Source organism: Leopardus geoffroyi, chromosome C1 (genome assembly GCF_018350155.1).
Source record: "Leopardus geoffroyi isolate Oge1 chromosome C1, O.geoffroyi_Oge1_pat1.0, whole genome shotgun sequence".
NCBI lineage: Eukaryota > Metazoa > Chordata > Mammalia > Carnivora > Felidae > Leopardus > Leopardus geoffroyi.
Genome location: NC_059328.1, coordinates 150,967,737 through 150,991,088, shown reverse-complemented (window position 1 = coordinate 150,991,088; position 23,352 = coordinate 150,967,737). Strand labels below are relative to the sequence as shown.

Genomic DNA, 23,352 nt, shown 5'->3' with positions numbered 1-23,352 from the left:
ACTGTGGCAGTCACAGAGTAGCCAGCTCAGACCTCCTTTCAGACAGAACCTGCTTCAGAGAGCATCGCTGACTCACCACCTCCACATGCTACACCTTTGGATCTTCTGGGAGTTCACCCTAAGTCATGTTTTCCTTGGGCTACTCCCAGCCAATCAATGAGTACCGTGGGGGTACTAGAACCTAGGATTACTCTAAAGGCAATTTTGTCTCAAGGACTCCCCATCAGTCTGGCTGAAACTTTCTCAGAAACATGTTGTAGTCTGGTATTTTTCCTACCCAATTCTACCTTTCCTTTTTCCTTCTACAGGGTCAGACCTGTACTGCTGTCTGAAGGGTCTCCCCTTTATCCATCACAGGTGCTTACCATAATAAATCTCTTGCACAACTAATCCCATTTTGGTACCTGCTTCTTGGAACACCCAAACTGACCTGGTAAACAAGGTAGAATACTGCTACTACAACAGTGTTAAAGTTAGAAAAAAGCTACTCCAAAACCAAATCAGAATTATAAATTTGGCATCCGCAGGCACTTGACATATGAAAACATCAACAGAAAATGAGGGAGAAATATTGAAAAAAAAAATTGAATGTTTATTATTTATTTTTGAGAGAGAGAGAGGGAGGGAGGGAGGGAAGGAGAGAAAATCTGAAGCAGACTCCAGGCTCTGAGCTGTCAGCACAGAGCCTGATGCAGGGTTCGACCTCATGAACCCCAAGATTCATAATCTGAGCCGCAGTTGGATGCTTCACCAACTAAGCCACCCAGGTACCCCAAGGGAGAAACATTTAAAGACCTCTATTTCCTTAGGAAAATTCCTAATTAAAGTTTTTTAAAAAGTATACAGTTATGCTAAATATTATTATCTCTTTTTAAAAATGACAATATGCCTAGAATCTTGACACTCCGGTATAACAGATATTTCTAGATTATGACAAATAAACACTAAACTTAAAGACTGAACTTCTCAGAGGACTATTAATGATACAAGAGACTATCATCTCTGGGTCACTGGTCTGATATCAACTCAGAGTACCAATTCTATCTGGTGGCTACTCACCCACAGTCTATATTAAATGAACAAGTGACTTCAGACTCTTTTCTGGTATACACAAACTAAAGCAATATAGTTGATATGCTTCTTGACAGTTCCACAAAAAGAAGAGAAAGAAAAGACTTTAGAGACTAAAGGCTGAAGCTCAACCATGTTAACAAGATGGTAGGGCAGGTGGATACGAGGAATAAAGGATTTACATACATTTCTTGTGCTGTAATATCACCTTCAAAGAAATATGCAAACATATCCTTCAAACAGCCATCTCTCAATAGGAAAGGTCATTTTTGTAAGAAAAATATGTAATGGTTAATACTTTGTTGTGTATCATTTTTGTATTTTTATTGAGCTTATTAATTAAATACTGTATAGAAATTATCTTGTTTAAATCTCTCAACAACCAAGAGGTAAGTATTAATATTCTCAATTTATGGATGAGAAAATGGAGGCTCAGAGAACTTGGATAAATTAAATGAGGTGACACAACCAGCAAGTGATACCACTATGATCTGTACATACACAACACGCCAAAGTCCGTACTCTTCACCACGAAGCTATTTGATATAACACTTTCTCCTATCACAAAACAAGAAAAGACTACTCTGAGATCAGTTACGACAGCAGCTTTGTGTGCTACTCACCATCAAATAAATATCCATTCCCCAGAAGAGTACCTGGCATACATAATATGGTATAGAATAAACACTTATTAAAACCAAGAGCTCCAAGGAAAGCATTTTATATAATGTTTTATCATTCATGTTCATTCTTCCTCAAAAAAGGGTCATTATCTATAAATAATCACTATCTTTACAAAATATATACTTCCCACCTCCTATCACTGATCAGTTTTGAAATTCATAAAGTACTCTTCCATGACATACTGAACCAAAAAACCCAAACATCACCAAGTACTGACCTACGTTTGGAATAAAAACTGCATACAGTAAAGCAATTTGGAATGTAAGAAGTGGCACTGGGCATCTATTAATTAGCTTCCTAGTCATCTAAGAATAATCATTCAGGAATCAACTATGACCTACAAAAGTATCTACCCCCAATGATAAGAACATATTAAATCTATTAAAACTAAGTCCCGGGTACAGAAACATCCTCACAATTAACAAGGGCTAATGTCAAATCATTTCAGTATGATCTTAAACAATTACTATATATATGGGTTATGGAAAAGCTTCCCCTACAAAGTTATGATTTCCATTTGCTGGCACAATACTGGAATTAATAACAGGGGACAGATCTTGTTCTTCTCTATGTCTCCAGTGTATGCCTGGGACACAGTAGTGATCAGGAAGTACCTGTTAAATCAACGACCAAGGATCTTTAGAGTGGGGGAAGAAAAGTATTCAAGAATCAAAAGTCAATAAATAATATTCTTACAGATAATGGAAAGAGTTTTAAAGGTTCTCCTATACCTTTACTGAAACAGCTTAATTTGAAGTGGATTTATATCACCCAAAATGCATAATAAGTACTAAACAATAATAAAGTAGGTCAGAGACTACATTATTAATACAGGAACTATAAATTAAAACAACTATACTAAGAACTGTTAGTTCTATATAAGATTTATGTTTCTTAGAATTTTAAACATAAAATTGCTTTAACATTCGTAGCTGACAATTTCTGATTATATCAGCTAAATAAATATTGTAAACTATTAAGCTTGTCTATCGGGAATACTGTAGGCACATTAGCACCTATAATTTCTTAGGTAGCCTCACAAATTAAATCTGAGAATTTTATAAACTTCAAATTGATAATAAGAGTGTAAAACAGGAAGCAAACAAAAGATAATATAGTAACTAAACTTGTTCCAAGAGTTGGATGGGTATGCTCACAGAGCTATATTAGGAGTAGAAATAGAATTTTTATGTGTCCTATTTTCTATTTTTCTCTTGCAATCTGGAAAACTAGATGAAGGTGTGTGTGTGTGTGTGTGTGTGTGTGTGTGTGTGTATACAATCTGAGATTAGGACTATCCAGCCCAAACTGACCCTTATGGGATACTGATAAATCAAACAAACAAACAAACAAACAAACTTATGAATAACAGGTATTCTGAGTATCTTTCACTACCTTTAGAAGGCAAATAGCATGTTACACATGAACTCTAGCTCTAATTACATTACACAAAGTTCATACTCATCAAGGCTAATATCTATGAACTGGCTCACTGACCTTATCAATCTCACATTTCACTTATTTAATAACTGACTCTGTAACCAATAACATAAAAATTACTAAACCTAATAAAATTAACCAGTTTTTTGTATGCTAAAAGCCAAAACTGGTAATGGCTGGCTGAGCACTGACACATTCATTCTTTGATTTTATTTTATAAACATTTATGAAGAAAATGATTTTTTTTCCGAGACACTACATAAATTCCCAGATATGAAAACATTTCCCCATTGAAAGAGGCCCCAATCTTGTAGGGAAGATAATACGTAGGCAGATGAACAAAACAATTTTGGGTGCAATACATTAATCACTTAAAAGTTTGACTGCATTTCAAAGGCCAGAATTTTAATGTAATTATTTTTCTCTTCATCAGAATGTCCTAGAGAAATATGTCAGAAAAACAGTAACTGCTCAATAAAAGAATCAGCTGATTAAGTATTCTTAAATTAAGAAATACAAAATACAGGGGAAGTTTCCATTTCTTTTGTAGTCATTGCCTTCATCTTCTTAAAATGAGCAAGTCAGTTAATGTATAGACTTGTTCTTAAAAGACTGTCAGAAATATTCACATTCCATATTTTTAAATATGCTAGTTGTAAATCTCTTTAAAAAGTACCAATTATTTTAATCTTCAGAATATAATGTCACTTACTGCACATCTCCTGTATGGCATGCACACCCTACTCATTACATAGATCATTTCATAATACTATGAGACGGGTACCAAAACCCCTGTTTTATAGATGAGAAAACTGAAGTTCTAGATTCGGCAACTTGCTCAAAGTCATACTACAGAGAGGAGATAAAGAAATAAAAATGGGATTCGAATGCAGGCCTGATCCCAAAGCCCATGCTCTTCATTACTCTATGCCCTGCCTTTATGACAATAACAAGAAAACGCTAAAACAAAACTATTTTTGAGTAGTTTAAAATCTCCACCATCTTAAAACTTCTAATACAAAATTTCTGGATAAGTAAAATATTTGCCCTCCTTACCCTGAAAAAGACAAAACCTTCTAAATCTCTTGAAAATAAAAGGTAAGCTCTTATGTTCATTCCTTAATTCTTTCCTCCAATATTTGCATTTATTCTTCAAAGTCCTATCTTTTTTATAAAATGCTGACTAAAAACAACATCATCAAAAACTGTTCATTTTACATTCTAACGTATCTGTGAAAAAGCATGAACAAAGAGGCTAGGTATACAATCTGGAATAGAACTGTTTCTACATTCTCCTCCAGAAGGTACAAACTTATCTTTTCTGAGTAATGTGCTATCAAGACTCAGTCCAAGCTTCATTTACTTTGTGCAGCCATACCAATTTCTTTCTAATTTAATTTCCATTTACTATGTTTGCTATGCAAGTACTACTTTATTGCATATTGGCACATACAAGGTTCCAAATAAGTATCTGCTGGATTATTTCTCTCTAGCAACCACCTTAATACTTAGTTACAGAAACAAAGCAGTATCAGTATAATTTGTATTCTACCAGTATGCAACATAGGGTTATCAAGCATATAATTGGCAGAATGTTATCTGGCTCACTAGTGACACTAAATGTATATGACTTATCTTCACAAAAAGACATTTTTTAGAATCATTAGCACACAGGCACATCAGATGTACTTAAGAAATCCCTGCTGATAAACAGGATTTCTGATCAGAGTAAACAGAAATTTCTCAAGAAAACCCAGCCAGTGTGAATATTTATATGGACTAAAGGGTTATGAGGGTTTTTTTTTTTCTCTTTTACTGTTTTCAAAATAGGAAACAAAACATGGAGATTGTTAACAGCAGGTAACATCTGAACATTTTACTGATAGGAATTGTGATAAGGAAATAGGTTCTCAAAAGAAGTAATAGTTGCATGGTAGTTTTATGATTTTGTACAGTCATCATTCTTTTTGCCCTAAGGACGCAGTATAATCATGTTACAACTTCGAAATTTGCTGCTGGATCAAGTCCAGTTGTGGGATATATATTGAAGACAACAAAACTTTAAGCAAGAGACTGTCACTTTATTACTTGAGAACTGAAGTTTAGAATATCTGAATATGCGTATTTTACAAATAAACTAAAACAGATTTTTAACTATTTCACTGAGAAGTTTAGAGTGAGACTCACCAGTAATTTCTATAGCTTACTCTCCATTTAAATTATGCATGTTATTAACATTTTCTACCTGTATCATTTTTAAACATTTACAGGATTACATAATATACAGAATACTGTGGATTCTTTATCATATAGTGTATTTTATTATTTACGTAGGTCTCAATGTTTGGCCCTAGGGATGTCGCAAAAGCTGACAGGAACAGGTCTGTCTAAATTGTCTTTTTTTTTTTTAATTAACAGAATACTGTATAAGAAAAATCAATTAATAAATAATAACTACTATAAATAGTATAGGGAACTATTGAGAACTTAGACAAAATGTGTAGCCCCTTACCCTGACTTACACTGAGGGAAGTGATACCTATCCAAATAAGTTAAGAAAGGGTGTGGTAATGACCTCTGGTACTCATTTTCCAATTCTGTGTTACTCTAATTATATAGTTCGTAACTGTCTAATATTAAAGAGCCATTAAAACAGTTTGAGCTCTGAAATTTTATAGACGTGATTTGTATTCTTGTTCTGCTGCTTAATAATGCTATGATTTTGGGGGCGCCTGGGTGGCTCAGTTGGTTAAGTATCTGACTTCAGCTCAGGTCATGAACTCACAGTTCGTGAGTTCGAGCCCTGCGTTAGGCTCTGTGCTAACAGCTCAGAGCTGTGCTGACAGCTATTTTGGATTCTGTATCTCCCTCCCTCTCTCTCTCTCTCTCTCTCTCTCTCTCTCTCTCTGCCCCCACCCCCCACTTGCACTCTGTCTCTCTCTCTCTCTCTCAAAAATAAACATTACAAAATAAAAATTAAAAAATAATGCTATGATTTTGGGTAAAGTAATCTCTTTGACCCTAATTTTTTTTTTACCTTTTCATTGATAAAATGGAGTAATAATACTGCCTGTATCCCCAGAATTACTAAAGAATACATGAGACAAGTTGAAAATTTATCACCACAATACCTGGCACACAGCAATAATTCCACAAATATACAGTCAAGTCACTATAAAAGGAAATCAAATATTATGAATTAATGAGACTACAAAGAATTAGTAATTACCTCATCACTCAAAAACAGATAATATTGGGATTTATGAAAATGAAAATATAAAATATACAGGAAAGAGGTATTAAGTGAACAGAGACTCAATGTGAATAATTTATATATAGATTGTCATTTTAACTCTTGATCTAATCATTGTTTTGCTAAATATTTTGACAGCTTTGATAAATCACATGCAGGGAAGGGGAGAGGGACAATCCTATGTTACTCTTCTTTTTTTTTTAAGTTTATATACGTAAGTTTGGCTTACAGTTTTGAGAAGTCTTGACACTAAAAGAACCATAAATTATAACCAAACTCAGACATCCTACAGATGAAGTTACACTATTGAGAAAGAACTGGATCCTTATTTCAGGTAATATTAACTATACGAATCTATGTTGGGTGCAAGAAGTGATGTGAATCATCGATGACAGATACTTACACTCTATTTTTCAAAAATATTTTTTATGACATGTAAAACTTGACAATGATACATATGATTTTATAAAGTAATTTTAGATATATTATTTTGAAAAAATAACTACATTTACCATACGACAACAGTCCTGTCATGCAAGTGTTTTAATGAAAGTCATTCTTTTAACATGAATTATGATTAATCAGAAATAAACAATGCAAATATCAATGTTATATAATATCTAAACTAGGTTTAGAAACTAAAACTGACATCAAGATACTATAAACAAGACAGAACACTAATTATACTTAAAATTAAGCTTCAATTATCTTTTGTAAATATTGAGGTGGGGGTACTTAACTGGATAACTGTTACATTTCTAAAATAATAATTATTACTTAAATGAGTTAATTGTGAGTTATTAAAAAGGTACCGTATCAGAGAATTAAACTTAGGAAGTATCATACTGCATTTTAATTCATAAAACTAACAAAATTCAAGGATTTAACTCCTTTTATCTGTATTAGTTAAGTAACAATATAGTTTTAAAAAGAATAAACTGAAATACAGGTATACAGCAAGCATCAGAAGTGATCCTCTTAGAATTATCTACTACATTGGTTTCTATTATTATTGTTTTTGTGGCTAGTTTCCACCTCTGAAAAACTAAATCACATCTAATAGGATCATGATTTAGGGAAGACCTCAATTTTTATTCGTCATAATGACAGGATGTCAGAAAGTGTTCAACTTCAAATTCAAAACAGATAAAAACTCCACGTTTAATAGCCATATTTAGTTTGTTTGAGCTGGTGAGCAGATATAAATGTAATCTGCAATACTAGCAAATTCCAGGTCTGATAGATAGCAAGCTAATATTTATTTTTAAGTGCTCTAAAAATTATTTGTAAAAGCTGCATAAAAAGGAGTCCATAAATGTATTGTGATTTTAACAATTATTCTACACTACAATGGAAGTACATGCTCAAACAAGACACCTCAGCAGTATTTTAAAGCAGTAACCACCTAGCCAATTTCTGTATGTTCTGTAGTTTTTCTAATCCACTCTCCCTGTGGTTGAGCAAAATCGAATTGCCTCTCACATTTGCAGACAGCTCTGTGAAGGTGATAATAGAGCTGCTCCCTGCTGTCATGAGGCAGGAAATAGGAAAATGGCATATGGGGCTAGAAAGAAAGAAATAAAAAAAAGAAAGAAAGAGAGAGAGAACGAAGTGGGGGAAAAAAAGAACTAAACAAGAACAAAAGATTTCAACAAAGAACAACTATAACCCAATATGCTTTGCAAGTTAATCTCTTTTCTGAATCATTTAGCATATTTAATCATTCATCTGCGTCCTCACTCCAAAAATGCGAATGGCTGATACCAAGTCTTTGGGTCAAGTTTTCATTGTCTAAAACATTTGGAACATCCAACTCCAGAATATGTTCTATACAATGTCTGCAAAACAGAGAGTCTTTAACTAGAGACATAAAATGTTGTGCCAATCCCAAATTCGCCATTTTAAAATAAAGGAAGATAAAACAATGTTTACTAAAATAATAATAAAATGTGCATAGCAGGCTTTTATGTGGTTTAATGTTCCTAAATCTATGAAATAAAATTAAATTTAAAAATAAACATTTATGATTAGACAATTTTAGCTGATTAAAGTAGAAACAAATCTCCAAATAGTTATATTGCTAATTATACCCAGACACATTTTTCGACTTGTACAGTTTTTTGTTTGTGTTTTTAAATACACAGTCAGGGTTTTTTTTTTTTTTTTTCCTGTGTGTGTACAAATCCTGCTCTAAACAAAAGAAATTTTAATCTAATGTATCTGTAAACAGAATGTGGCAGTAGGTGCTAATAAAGATAGAATCTACTCTACCTTTCCTTTTACACTCTGAATGGGATCCACAACCACTGCCACAGCTCTCTCCGACAAGGCTTCAAAGCTCTGCTGAGTGTTGATATCCACACCAGAAAGCCAACAACCAAAGCCAGGGTGACTGTGATACCAACCAACAACCATCTCAGGCCTGAAACAAAGAGGGCATTCAGCAGTTCAGAACAGAACAAGTAATACACATGTATGCTATGAAAAGAAACAACACACTAACAGGGTATAAATGAAGAAGAGATGAAAAACACACAGGTGTGAAAAAGCACCATTAGAAACATTGAAATCATACACCATATTATCCAGAAAACATGGAAATGAATAAGCATGACAAAGGAGTGCTATCATTAAGAGATGCACATTAGCAGTGGTAGATACGGCTTTCAGTTTTTCACCTTGTTACCACACTTTCTCTGAGCCAGTTTTTACCCTTTCAGCATTCAAGTAAATATCTACTCTTTAACTCCTTAGCTCTGGGAATAGGATTTTCCAGGCAGAGTACATTGTTAACAATGGACACCAGGATCCACTGTTGTGAAAGGATTAAATATCAATTAAACCAGCAGTAGAACTAGGAACTCAGTCAAAAACCAATTTGCACTGTTCTGCTCAGCTGCTGAGCCTTTTGCTAACATTAATTTTGAAGTTTCTTCCACAGTAGAAGAATTTGAGCAAGAGAATGACAACTATTGAGAGATTTAATCTGGGGAAAAACTTGAAAAATATCTAAATTCTACTTTCTCTGTCTTTAAAAATCATATGCCTAATATAATTAAATAGCCAGAATCTTATTTAGTCCCAACTCTCCAATATATGGAACATACAAGCTCTTTCAATTATAAATGACCAGACAGTAACTCCATATGCTGAACAGGGAAGCTGCAGACCAAGCTTACTATGTGATGGTTGAAAATTTTAACATGAGGCAGTTTTCTCATTGGCAAATTTCTCTGATTCTAGAAGAAAGAGATACTAGATAGGTAGTACACAGGACTGACAGTGATAATTTACATTAAGTACATGGCTTTTTTTTTTTTCCAGGTATGATAGTCATAAACATCCAGATTTTTGAAACACATTTCTAAAACTACTTCCCATTATTCCTTTATAAAATTGGTTAGAATACTTACCTTCCTGTCTGCTTCAACATATCTAACATTTTGGCTTGGAACACTGGATCAACTGCCTCCACACTGACACCCTGGGTTAGACAAAAAGAAAAATAACTAGCTTTTAGAACTGTGAATAAATACCCAGAAACTTTTTTTTTTTTTTAACAATCTAAATGAACAACAAAAAAAAAAAAAAACCAAAAAAACAAAAACCCCAAAACCCCTAGCTTTTAGAACTGTGAATAAATACCCAGAAACTTTTTTTTTTTTTTAACAATCTAAATGAACAAAAAAAAAAAAAAAAACCAAAAAAACAAAAACCCCAAAACCCCTATGTATATTATTTTGGGATGCCAAAATAATTTTATAGGCTTGGATACTCATAATTGATTCCCATTTATGTCATTCAATTATCAGCCATGCTTTAATAAAGCTTCTAAAATTGCCATTTACCAAACTGCTGTTAGCTAATGAGTTAAGTTTTGGGGATCCTTTAAGAGTTTATGGCCATGGCTATGCACGCACGCGCGCGCGCGCGCGCACACACACACACACACACACACACACACACACACCAGAAATACCAAATGACTGAACCAACTATTTTTGGCTAGACCTATCTTGGCAAGCATAGTTCCAAATGCCATCTCTGATACCTGATTAGCATTATATCCCTTCCATCCCATCCAAAGTTCTACAACTATTCAGCTATTATAATAATCAATAACCTAAAGACTTTTTGTTCCTCAGCAATATAAATACTCTGAAGAAGGATAACAGTTTATGAATTTCCCAGAGTTGTTTTTGTTTGTTTTGCAGGGTGGGCTGGGAGAGGAGGAAGCTGAGTGAGTGCTTCAGTAAGAACTACTTGGTAGATTAAGTGCTTGGAGGCAAATATATACTTTTGAATATCATCTCAAATATAAAAGCAATCACAAATAATTCTTCATTAGAGATCTAAAACCAAGTCTTTTAAATGCTGCATGGTCTTGCTAGTTCAAAAGATTTTTAGAACATGGAAGAATTAAAGGCAATCATGTCAATTCTCCAGTGATAGATCACTGCCATTATAACTCCTACAAGGTTTTCTTCTAACATCAGGAATTTAATCTATCTCAATAAAGCAGTTAATATTTAAGCACTTCCTTCCCACCAAAACAAATGATATTTTGAATCTTTTTTTTTTTTAATTTTTTTAACGTTTATTTATTTTTGAGACAGAGAGAGACAGCATGAACGGGGGAGGGTCACAGAGAGAGTGGGAGACACAGAATCCGAAACAGGCTCCAAGCTCTGAGTTGTCAGCACAGAGCCCGACGCAGGGCTCGAACTCACGGACTGCGAGATCATGACTTGAGCCGAAATCGGACACCCAACCGACTGAGCCACCCAGGCGCCCCGATATTTTGAATCTTAATAGAGAAAGCATCCTCAAGAACAGGGGTTGGGGCGCCTGGGTGGCGCAGTCGGTTGAGCGTCCGACTTCAGCCAGGTCACGATCTCGCGGTCCGTGAGTTCGAGCCCCGCGTCGGGCTCTGGGCTGATGGCTCAGAGCCTGGAGCCTGTTTCCGATTCTGTGTCTCCCTCTCTCTCTGCCCCTCCCCCGTTCATGCTCTGTCTCTCTCTGTCCCAAAAATAAATAAACGTTGAAAAAAAAAAAAATTAAAAAAAAGAACAGGGGTATGCCTATAGGCATAGGTTGCCTATAGGTGTTTTTGTTGTTGTTGTAGTTGTTTTGTTTTGAACATTTTTAAAGGGGGTTTAAAAATTAAAAAAAAAAAAAATCATAAGAGTAGGAGACAGAAACATGTTTTTACAGAAAGTTTGTTAACTCTTGGGCCAGAAGAAAACCTTTGTAATCTACTACATAGAATGAACACAAAGATCAAAATCTTCTATTTCAAACTGTCAAACAAACATTTAGAAGGAAATGATATTAAAACTTAAGAACTCTTTATTATAATTGATAAAGACCACATATAACAGAAATACTAGTTAATTTTGTTATGCTTTTCAAATTCTGACATGAAAAGATAAATACAAGTAACAACAGCCTAAGACATAAATCTAAATTTTTAGTTAACATGCAGCATATCTCTCTATATCCAATTGTACAAAATAAAGACAAGGGATAGCCAGGTGGACAAAATCAGATCTAAATTAATTTACCTCAACAAACTTGTCTATTTGGAGAAGAATTTGTGTATTTTTCTATATTTTGCATCATTTACAAACACACTACAATCTGTAATAACTACTCTAAACCGTCTATAAAATGTATATATTACACTATTTAAAAATAGAACTTGGTTTTCTCTATTATCTACTTTGTTGAAGAATACTTACAGTTATGAGTCTCAAATAGAGCAAACAGCTGTATGACAACAATCTCTTTAATCCAGATATTTTACAAAGCTCGGTAAGAGAAATGTTGAATATTAGGGGAAAAAATCCATCAGAAAAATATACATGTTATATTTTTCCAGGCAAACAGATGAGAAGGATATGTGTACAGTTTTTTGTACGAAAGGTAGAAGAGTTACTGTTTTTTGGCCACACAAATCCAATGCATTACATAAAATACCAAAACAAAATAAAAAGCTTCCAGAGAGAATAATACAATGTATTCTAAAAAGATAAAGTAGATGACTTCCAAAGTTTGTATGTCGTATATGCTTCCTCTATAAAGAAATTACCATACCTGGGCAAAAGAACTAAAGTTTGCCATAGTTTTTTCGTTTCATTAAATTTAACATTTTGAATAGGAAAAGCTTAAGAGTCATTTATCACCATCTATAAAAAAAAGGGACCATATTTCAAAACAATAGGAACAAAACATGAGGACTAGATAATGTATCTGAATTAAGTCTAAGAGAGTCTCTAAAATCTGCTGAAGTGTTCAATTAATACCCTACTATTTTAGCAATTAACATAAATCTAGGATGCTATGCTAGTTAAAGCTGAAAGTATGAGTAAAGGGATTTAATGCTATCATCCTTCAGTTTGTGGACCTACAGGGAATTCATGATGCATTCAAAAGATGAATGATTTAATTCAATACAATCTAGATATTTCTATCATTAATCTTATGATGGATTTTTCCTATCAGGAAGAGAAAATATAATATGATGAAAGTGATTCTGCATAGGAAAATGAAAGAGAAAAGAAACACATTTACTTACAGCAGGCAACCATAAAAAGTACTCACTGTTCCTGACTGTGGCATAGCAAACACATCAATCACTCTGACGGTGTAATCATCAACAAATTCTCCAAGCATAAGACCCATAACTTCCATTGGAACTCCAGCACGACCATGCTTTAACATCTGTAAAGAGAACATAGGTAGATACGAAGCTTTAAAATCTTTGGTCCTTTTTATTTTTTTAACAGCCTAATTTTGCTTCAGTAGAAATAAAAACACTCTTAGATGTACCTAGAACAACAGCTTCCGTTTGAGGATTAACATTAACAAATATTCCCAACTAAAAGACAGAGAGTGAAAGCAATAAAGCTCTCTAAAGCAAGTAACTTTCAAAACTTACTTTTAACAGTGCAAGGGAAGAAATATATACTTGCTCTGCTGTGTCCACTGCAGGAGCATCTGTGGGTGGCCCCTAGAAATAAGCACATCAATTATTATAAACACACAGTTTATGAGTTTAAAATTAGTTACATGTTATATAAACTTGATTGTTTTTAAGAGTTTTGGGAAAATATGTCAAGTATCCTTTTAGTCGGGTACAACACAAATAATCAAAACAACTTTGCAAATATCAAACCTGCTGGCAAAATAAAACAAACTTAGTACTCAGGCAAGTGTCCAATGGACATAAAGCTTAAATCTTCCAGCAATGCTTATCTACCTCTGCTACAAAATGACTACCATGCACCAATTAGCCATGTTTCTTACCACAATCTGAGACTGATTTTCAGCTACAGACAGCATGTACATTTGGGGCTATGGGATCTCTGCAGATACGTAGATGTAGTTGGGGATAGGGGACAGAAGATTTCTAATCCCTAGGTGAAAGAGCTGTGAACAACGTACTATGCACTCCACCTGATGAAGTTATTCCCCTCCCCAATACAACAAATTTAACACAAGTGCACCAGGTGTGAACAAACTGGTTGAGACTGCTGTAGCTAATATGAAAATACTTTTAAATCGGGACTACTATCTTTAAAACAAATGTTACCATTAATCTTACCACAGGTTAAGGGACACATTATGCTCTCCCTAAGGATTGTGTCTTCTTCATCAAAACAACAAGCCTCTTTTGACTCTAACATTCGGAGACATAAGGTAATTTATATAGGGTCATTACCCTCAAGATGACTACAATCTTATACATGTATTTCTGCACACAGAAAGCTTTATTGTTTTTTAAAACTGGCACTTGGAGAAATTAAAATGAGATGTGTCCTATAATTGTCAGGTTCTGTGTTGCTTAAAGTTTCCTTTCCTTGACGATAACTCTATTACAAATTGTAAAACAAACATGTTAGCTATCCAATTATAAATCAATATTCTATTTTGCTTTTATGGGTTTACTTACTAAAATTAAACAATTACTTCACTTGTTACATTTCAGACTTGTAGGTCTATGTGTATTTTGTGCTTCTTGTCTATTTGCTAAATGCTCTGATTTTTCAATTTTTATTTTTTGGTTTTGTTTAAAAGCTCATAATATTTGCCGGAAGCATAAAGTTCTATGTATATTTTCTCTAAGTATAAAAACCACATACAAAAATTATTTGTTTATTTATGTAGAAAGGGGTGAGAAAAATCAAATGCCTCTAATTTTATTTAAAGTATTTATTTGAAAGAGAGACCTCATGTGCATGTGTGTGCATGCGAGCGGAGGAGGGGCAGAGAGAGAGAGAGAGAGAGGGAGAGGGAGAGGGAGAGGGAGAGGGAGGGAGAGAGAGAATCCCAAACAGGTACCACGCAGTCAGTGAGGAGCCCAGTCAGTGAGGAGCCACTCGGGGCTCAACTCACAATGAGATCATGATCTGAGCTGAAATCAAGAGTCAGACACTTAACTGTTTTAATAATAAAATTATTAAAAATCTTATTTTTGGGGCGCCTGGGTGGCTCAGTTGGTTAGGCGTCCGACTTCGGCTCAGGTCATGATCTCGCGGTTCATGAGTTCAAGCCCCACGTCAGGCTCTGTGCTGACAGCTCAGAGCCTGGAGCCTGTTTCGGATTCTTTGTCTCCCTCTCTCTCTCTGACCCTCCCCCATTCATGCTCTGTCTCTCTCTGTCTCAAAAATAAATAAACGTTAAAAAACATTTTTTAAACCTTATTTTTAATAATAGATGCCAGAAAATAAACTTAAAACCCAAAACGAATTCATCTATTATCACCTAATGCAGGTTTACTGCTTGCCTTTCAAATAGATAGGAGTCTCTTTCAGAATGAAAACTCTTAAGCTGAAGTGCTGTCATGCCAAAGCATTTGTTGAGATCATCATATAAAACATGATAATTTTGTTGATATGATTTATTCATCTAAGAAAGTAAAGAAAGTTTAAGAAAAAAAAGTGAGAACAGTAGTAAGTTAGCCATGATGAGAGGTCTTAGGGAAGTATTCATCAAAATTGTATTCATAGAAATTATTTCCTGAATCCAGAGCAACTTAAAATTTCATATGGAGAAAAAGAATTTAAACTGGTATCTAGGCTGCAGTTTTTCTGTTTAATGTTTGTTTGTTTGTTTGTTTATTCATTTATTTATCTGATGTGGGAGACACAGGTGTGAGCAGGGGAAAGGCAGAGAGGAGGGAGAGAGAATCCCAAGCAAGCTCCACGCTGTCCGCTGTCAGCCCAGAGGTGGATATGGGGCTGAATCCCACAAATAGTGAGATCACGACCTGAGCCAAAAATCAAGAGTCAGGCACTTAACGGACTGAGACACCCAGGCACCACTTTTTTTTTTTTTTTCCTTTTAATACAGTCCTTCTTAACTTGCCAGAGATGATTAAGAAAAAAAGGAACAGGGAAATAAAACATCACACCATCACCAAAATATATTATTGACAAAACCCAGAAACTACCCCTGCTATCAATTAAAAAACCAACTTTAATTTGTTTAACATTTATATAACCAGTACACAGCAGAGAGCCTAGCACATCATAAGAACTTAGTAAGTACTGGTTGAAAAAATGAATGAATAAATAAACTAAGGTACTGCAAGCCAATGCAACAGAAATGAAAAATACCCACTAATTACTCTCTGAAAGAGCACAGCCATAAGCAAGTAGATATAAAGACCATTACCTCCTCTTTCACTGTTTTCTTCTGGTTCAGAAACATACTAACAGAAAACCATGCAGCTTTTTCTCTACTGGATGGGAGCTATTTTTTGAGACAGTAGTCAGTGATTATTTCCTGTTACTCTTCTCACTCCGCTACTATTCTGTTTCTTGATCTAGTCAGTGACTAAATTTCTTAGAAAAAAAAAAACTTGGCAAGAAGTAGAAAAGAAGTAGTGGTGAACTGCTTTTTTTTTTTTTTTTAAAGTAATCTCTACACCCAACATAGAGCTTGAACTCACCATCCTGAGATCAAGAGTCAAGATCAAGAGTTATATGCTCTTCCCACTGAGCAAGCTAGGCACCCCTGAACTGCATTCTTAAAAAAAAAAAAGAGTAACCCATGGAATATACTGTCTATGGGACAGCTGTTAAGGATCTCCGGCAGCTGTGAATATCTGAGGCTATCATTTTCCCACATGCTCACCTGTCCAGAAGAATGTACAATCAGGCAAAGAAGAAAACCCAATTCAAGACCCTGGAAACTGAGCTAAGAGATTTGTATAAGGACCTGTACAACGGTAGATCAAAGATGACCCAAGTTAAGAAAAATGTGGGGCTATGGACAATATACCTACATTGTCTTTTAGCAAACACTCCCAAGGAATAGCATCCTCGCTATTCAAAGAGAGGAAAGACATCTAAAAATAGGACTCCTAAACAAAATTTTAGAAAATTTGGCATCAGTAGAATACAAGAAGCTTTCCTAACTTTGAAATAGAAAGTTCAAGGACATCCAAGATGAAAAGGTGAAAAATAATTAAGAACTAAAATTGCACTGGAGGAAACAAGGGTAAAAATAAACATGACAAGTTTAACTCACTGATACAGAACACAAAAAAGATAGCTCAGAATGTAAAATAAAAAGTAAGAGATGAAAACTACAAGAAATATAATGATAAGAGAGGACAAAGGAGCTGTAAGCTAAGAAATACGGTTGTTCCTGAGGATAAAACAAGAAATAGAAAAGATCAATAAGTAACAGTAAGGCTGAAAAATTTTCCTGAATGAAAAAAAAAAAAAAAATTTCAACTTTTAGATCACTAAATGTCAGGCAATAATCAGCGAAGAAACTACTATACCTTGAAAAGTCTTAGGTAAATCTTAACTACAAGGATAAAAGCAAAATATCTAAAAACATGAAGGTAGAAAAACTAACCTTATGAAAAAATGCAACTCAGGTTGACTTTGGCTATTGCTCTGCAACATTAAGTAGCAGAAAACAATGAAAGGAAGTTCCCAAGTTTTAATAGAAAAACAATGTGAGTCAGAAATTTTATATTTTAAAAATGTCTTTAGACCCACAAATATGTTACTAAATACACAAAGACTCGGAAAATATAATTCCATGTATCCTTCTTCAAAGAATTTCTTGAATAAATCATCCACTTGAGGCACCACAAATTAAAATTAAAACCTTAAAAATGGAAAAGCCATTACATTAAAAAAATCTGTTAAGATTACTGAGAGTAGTTAAAAATACATATAGACGTAAAAACAAAAACAAAAACAAAAAACAGGTTCCAAACCACAGATACTGTCCAAGTAACTATACAGGGCAGTGGAAAGAAATGAAATGTACAAAATTCTCTGTTTCACATATATGAGGGGAAAAAGAAAAAGGAATCTGTTTAAGTGATTTTGACTACTAAAGAAATATGGATTAAGGGGCGCCTGGGTGGAGCAGTCGGTTAAGCGTCCGACTTCAGCCAGGTCACGATCTCGCGGTCCGTGAGTTCGAGCCCCGCGTCAGGCTCTGGGCTGATGGCTCGGAGCCTGGAGCCTGTTTCCGATTCTGTGTCTCCCTCTCTCTCTGCCCCTCCCCCGTTCATGCTCTGTCTCTCTCTGTCCCCCCAAAAAAATAAATAAATGTTGAAAAAAAAAAAAAAAGAAATATGGATTAAAAAGTCTTCTGAACAACCTTAAAATAACCACAATAAACATTAAAACTGAATGTACACCTTATAAAATCACTGGAGGAAGAAAAGCAGATACAACACTGACAATAAAATAAAGCAAAACAGTAGGGAACCAAGAAGGGAACAAAATAAAAACAGTAAATATAAGATCAAATATACTGGCTATGAAAAAATAAAAATGAATTAAAGTCCCTTGTCAAAAGCCTCTCATAACGTTTAAATTGGAAATTCATGGATATACTACTTACAAATAAAAATTAAAACGAAACAAAGGACTGGAAAGATTTGTTAGTCAGTGACATATCTGTATTTCTTTTTGTAAACACAGCCATAATGGCCACTATGTTTTACCTGGCTTGCCTTTGCCCAGCAATGCACTACAGTAATAGATTTCCCAGTATTAAATCAACTTTCTACTCCTGGGATAAACGGTTGACGTGATTTACATTTTTTTGTTTGTTTGTTTGTTTTTGTTTCCCTGTTTATAAGTGAGACTAGAGACCTGTTGGGCATTTTCCTTCTATTTTTTTAAAGTTTATTTCTTTATTTTGAGAGAGGAAGAGTGAGCAGGGGAGGGGCAGGGAGAGGGAGATCCCAACCAGGCTCTACTGACAGCATGGAGCCAGAGATGGGGCTCGACACCACAAACCATGAGACTATGACCTGAGCTGAAATCAAGAGTTGGATGCTTAACTGAGCCACCCATGTGACCTGGGAATTTTCTTTTTTTCTGTTAAATTTGTCAGCTTTTGATATCATTATGTTAGATTTATAAAATACTTGTGAAATTTTACACTTTCCTACTTTCTGTGTTCTGGTAATATTAATACAGTTGACCCTTGAACATAGGGGGTTTAAGGGTACCGATTTCCCATGCACTCAAAAATCCACGTAAAATTTTTTTACTCCCCCCCCCAAACTTAATATCCCACTGTTGACCAGAAGCCTTATTGATAATATAAACAATTAATTAACCCATATCTTGTATGTTATATGGACTATATACTTTACTCTTATAATAGAGAAAAGGTTATTGAGAAAATATATTTACACTATTGTACTGTATTTATTGGAAAAACTCTGTGTATGTAAGTGGACCTGTGTAAGTTCAAACCCATACTGTTCAAGGATCAATTGTATATCCTAAATTGTCTATGTCTTAAAATTTTGGAAGAGTTCACTATTAAATATTTGGCTGTAAAGCTGATTTTGAAGCCAATTGTCGTAACTTTTTCAGTGGTATTAATAAATTTACGTTATCTATGTCTGGTGTTATATTGCTCCAGTTAGATTACAAAATTATCGCCACAGAATTGAACATATTGTATTTTACTTTTTAATTATTTAATGTTGAAAACATTTTTTTTAAAGTTTATTTTGAGAGCGAGCAGGGGTGGGGCGGGGGGGGGGAGAGAGAGGAAGACAGGGAGGGAGGGAGGGAGGGAGGGAGAGAGAGAGAGAGAGAGAGAGAGAGAGAGAGAATCCCAAGCGGGCTCTGTACCAGCATCACAGAACCTGATGCAGGGCTTGAACCTATGATCCATGAGATCATAACCTGAGCCAAAACCAAAAGTCAGACAATTAACCGACTGAGCATCCCACTACTGAAAACACTTAGAACTAAATTTATTTCTCCATATCACATTACATCACCACCCAGATAATTTACATTAAAAAAATCAAATTATAAAATCTGGATAAAAATATTGGTGAAGGGATCTTCCTAATTCATTCTATGAGGTCAGCATTACCTGCTACCAAAGCCAAAGACACTACAAGAAAACTACAGGGGCTTCTGGATGGGTCAGTCAATTGAGCACCAGGCTCTCGATTTTAGCTCAGATCGTGATCTCACGGTTCATGGGATGGAGCTGCACATCAGGCTCTGCACTGACAGCCCAGAGTCTGCTTGGAATTCTCTCTCTCCCTGCCTCTCTCTGCCTCTTTCCCACTCCCTCATTCGTGCTCTCTCTCGAAATAAACTATAAAAAAACAAAACCAAAACCAAAAACCTACAGACCAATATTTCTTACAAACACTGGTAAAAACTCCTCTACAAAATACTAGCGAACAAAACTTAGCTGTATATGTAAAGGATTATTCTACACATGACCAAGTGGGATTTACTAGGATTGTTCAACAAATGAAAACTGACCAATGTAATACACCACATGAACAGAATAATGGGGAAAAAAGCCCACACAATCATTTCAATTGATGAAGAAAAAGCATCTAACAAAATTCAACATCGTTTCATAATAAAAACACTGAACAAACAAGGAATAGAAGGAAACTACCTCAACATGATAAAAGCCGTATCTGAAAGCCCACAGTGAACACAGTACTCCAAGGCAAAAGACAAAAAGTGTTTCCTTTAAAATCAGGAACAAGACAAGAATGCCTATTTTCACCACTTATTCAACATGGCACTGGAAGTTCTAGCCAAAGAAATTAGGCAAGAAATAACAGGCATCTAAACTAGAAAGGAAGAAGTAAAATTGTCCCTGTTTGGAGATAAGATGCTCTTACATGTAGAAAATGCTAACAATTACACACACACATGAAAAACTATTAGAACTAATAAATGAATTCACAAAATAGCAGGCTACAGTCAACACACAAAAATCAGTTGCATTGATTTTTATCATGAACAATGAACAATCTGAAAAAGAAATTCTAAAAGCAGGATGCCTGGCGGGCTCAGTCAATAGAGCATGGGACTCTTGATCTTGGGGTTGAGTTAAAGCCCCACATTGGGTGTGGAGCCTACTTAAAACACAAAACAAAACGCAACAAGAAATTCTAAAAGCAATTCCATTTACAGTAACATCAAAAAGAATAAAATACTTAGCAATCAACCAAGGACATCAAAGAGTTTACGAAGAAACCTATAAAACACTGTTGCAAGAAATTAAAGAACATAAATAAATAATGTGAAATGGGAAACACAGCCCATGATCTAAAGACTTAATATTAAAATGTCAAGACTATCCAAAGCAATCTACAGATTCAATGTAATCTCTATCAAAATTCCAATGGTGACTGTTGCAGAAATAGAAAACCCAACCTAAAATTCATATGGAATCTCAAGGGATGGTAACTAGCCAAGTCAATCTTGAAAAACAACAAAACCTTCTGAAGGACTCAAACTTTGTGACTGCAAAACTTATTACAAAGCTACAGTAATCAAAAGTGTGGTACTGGCACAAAAAATAGACATACAGACCAATGAGGAGCCGAGAGAGCCCAGAAATAAACCCTTACATATATGGTCAAATAATTTTTAACAAGGGTGCTAAGACAATTCAATGGGAAAGGACAGTGTTTTCAACAAATGGTGCTAGGAAAACTGAATATCCACATTCAAATGAATGAAACTGGAACTTTACCTAACACCTTAAAAGTTTTAACTCAAAATGGATCAAGGACCTAATATAAGATCTAACAATGAGAGAAGAAAACAAAGGACAAAAGCTTCACAATGTTGATTTGGCAATGATTTCTTGGATATGACACCAAAGGCACAGGTAAAAGAAAAAACAGATAAATGGACTTCATGCAAAATTTAAAAATTTGTGCATCACAAGATACTATCAACAGTGTAAAAAGACAACCTACAGAATGGGAGAAAATACCGCAGTTCAATATCTAGATTATATGAGAACTCCTAAAACTCATCAACAAAAAACCCTGATTCATAAGTGGGCAAACAACTTGAACAGACATTCATCCAAAGAAGATATATGAATGGCCAATAAGCACATGAAAAGATGCTCGACATCACTAATCATAAGGGAAATGCAAATCAAAACTATAATGAGATACCATCTTATACCCATTAGGATGGCTACTATCATAAGAAAGAAAGAAAGAAAGAAAGGGAGAGAAGAAAAGAAAAAACCCAGAAACAACAATTCGAACCTTTGTGCACTGCTGACAGGAATGTAAAATAGTAAAGTCACTATGGAAAACAGTTATGACAGTTCCTCAAATAATTAAAAATAGAATACTATAAGATCTAGCAATTCCATTTCTGGATATACACCCAAAAACATTGGAGGCAGGTTCTCAAAGAAATATTTGTATACCAATGTTCACAGCAACATTATTTACAATAGCTAAAATGTGGAAACAACCCAAATATCCATCAAGAGATTAAAAGATAAGCAAAATGGGGGCACCACTGCTTAAGCATCCGATTTGCATTTCGGCTCAGGTCATGATCTCACGGTCGTGGGATCAAGCCCCATGTCGGGCTCCACTCTGAGTGTGGATCCTGCTTGGGATTCTCCCCCCCAACCCCTCTCGCTGCCCCTCCCCTGCTCACACTCTCTCTCTTTCAAAATAAATAAATAAATAAACATTAAAAATAATAAAAGATAAGCAAAATGTGGTATATACATACAATAGAATATTATTCAGCCTTAAAAAGGCAGGAAATTGTGCAATATACTAAAATATGAATGAAGTGAACATCATGCAAAGGGAAATATGCCAATCACAAAAAAACAAAGTATAATTCCACTTATATGATGAGGTACTTAGAGTAGTAAAATCAAAAAGACAGAAAATGTAATGGTGATTGCCAGAGGCTGGCAGAAGAGGAGTGTGAAGAGTTTTATATACATATATATATGGGTATTTGTGTGTGTGTGTGTGTGTGTGTGTGTGTGTGTGTGTTTATACATGAATATCTGATCTGGGTGAGGAAACACATTCTAATTTGCACATATAAAATATAAAACTGACAACATAATCTAAAATTTTTTCTAAAAAGAAAAAATCTGAAAAAATAGTTGCCCCATTTATGACAAAAAGTCAATATATAAATTAACAAACAAAATACGAAAACTGTAATGGAAACATGGGCAAAGAATATAAAGCAAGTAATTACATAAATACATGATGGAATAAATATGAAAATGTTCAACCTCACTAGCTGACCTTCTTTAATTAAGAAATACCAATTAACACATTAAGATGTTGTTGTTTTCTATCACATGAGCTTTATAATACCCAATTGTGGAGATGGTATTATAAAAGAAATACTCTGAGCACTGTTGGTGAGAATGTAAACTGGTATAATCCATCAGAAAATCTGTGTATCAAGAGCTTTACAACTGCACAAACTTTTTGACCCTACTTTTGCACTCCTAGAAATTATTTAAGTAAATAAGCTGAGATGTTTGCATGAACCAGAATGTTCATGACGCTTCTTTTAATAACAAATAAATCTAGAAAAAAAATAACCAATAATTAAAGAATATTGTTG

At 34.6% G+C, this 23,352-nt stretch overlaps 1 protein-coding gene across 1 annotated transcript in view; it reads right to left on the bottom strand.

Moving 5' to 3' along the window:
• PSMD14 (proteasome 26S subunit, non-ATPase 14) overlaps positions 1 to 23,352 on the bottom strand; it is a 99,374-nt gene that overhangs the window by 30,629 nt on the left and 45,393 nt on the right. The window contains exons 4-7 of the mRNA XM_045479998.1: positions 13,389 to 13,460; positions 13,052 to 13,171; positions 9,862 to 9,932; positions 8,720 to 8,870 (exon numbers count right to left, since the gene is read on the bottom strand). Of these exons, the coding sequence (XP_045335954.1) occupies positions 8,720 to 8,870; positions 9,862 to 9,932; positions 13,052 to 13,171; positions 13,389 to 13,460 (414 nt within the window). The remainder of the gene's footprint in view (positions 1 to 8,719; positions 8,871 to 9,861; positions 9,933 to 13,051; positions 13,172 to 13,388; positions 13,461 to 23,352) is intronic.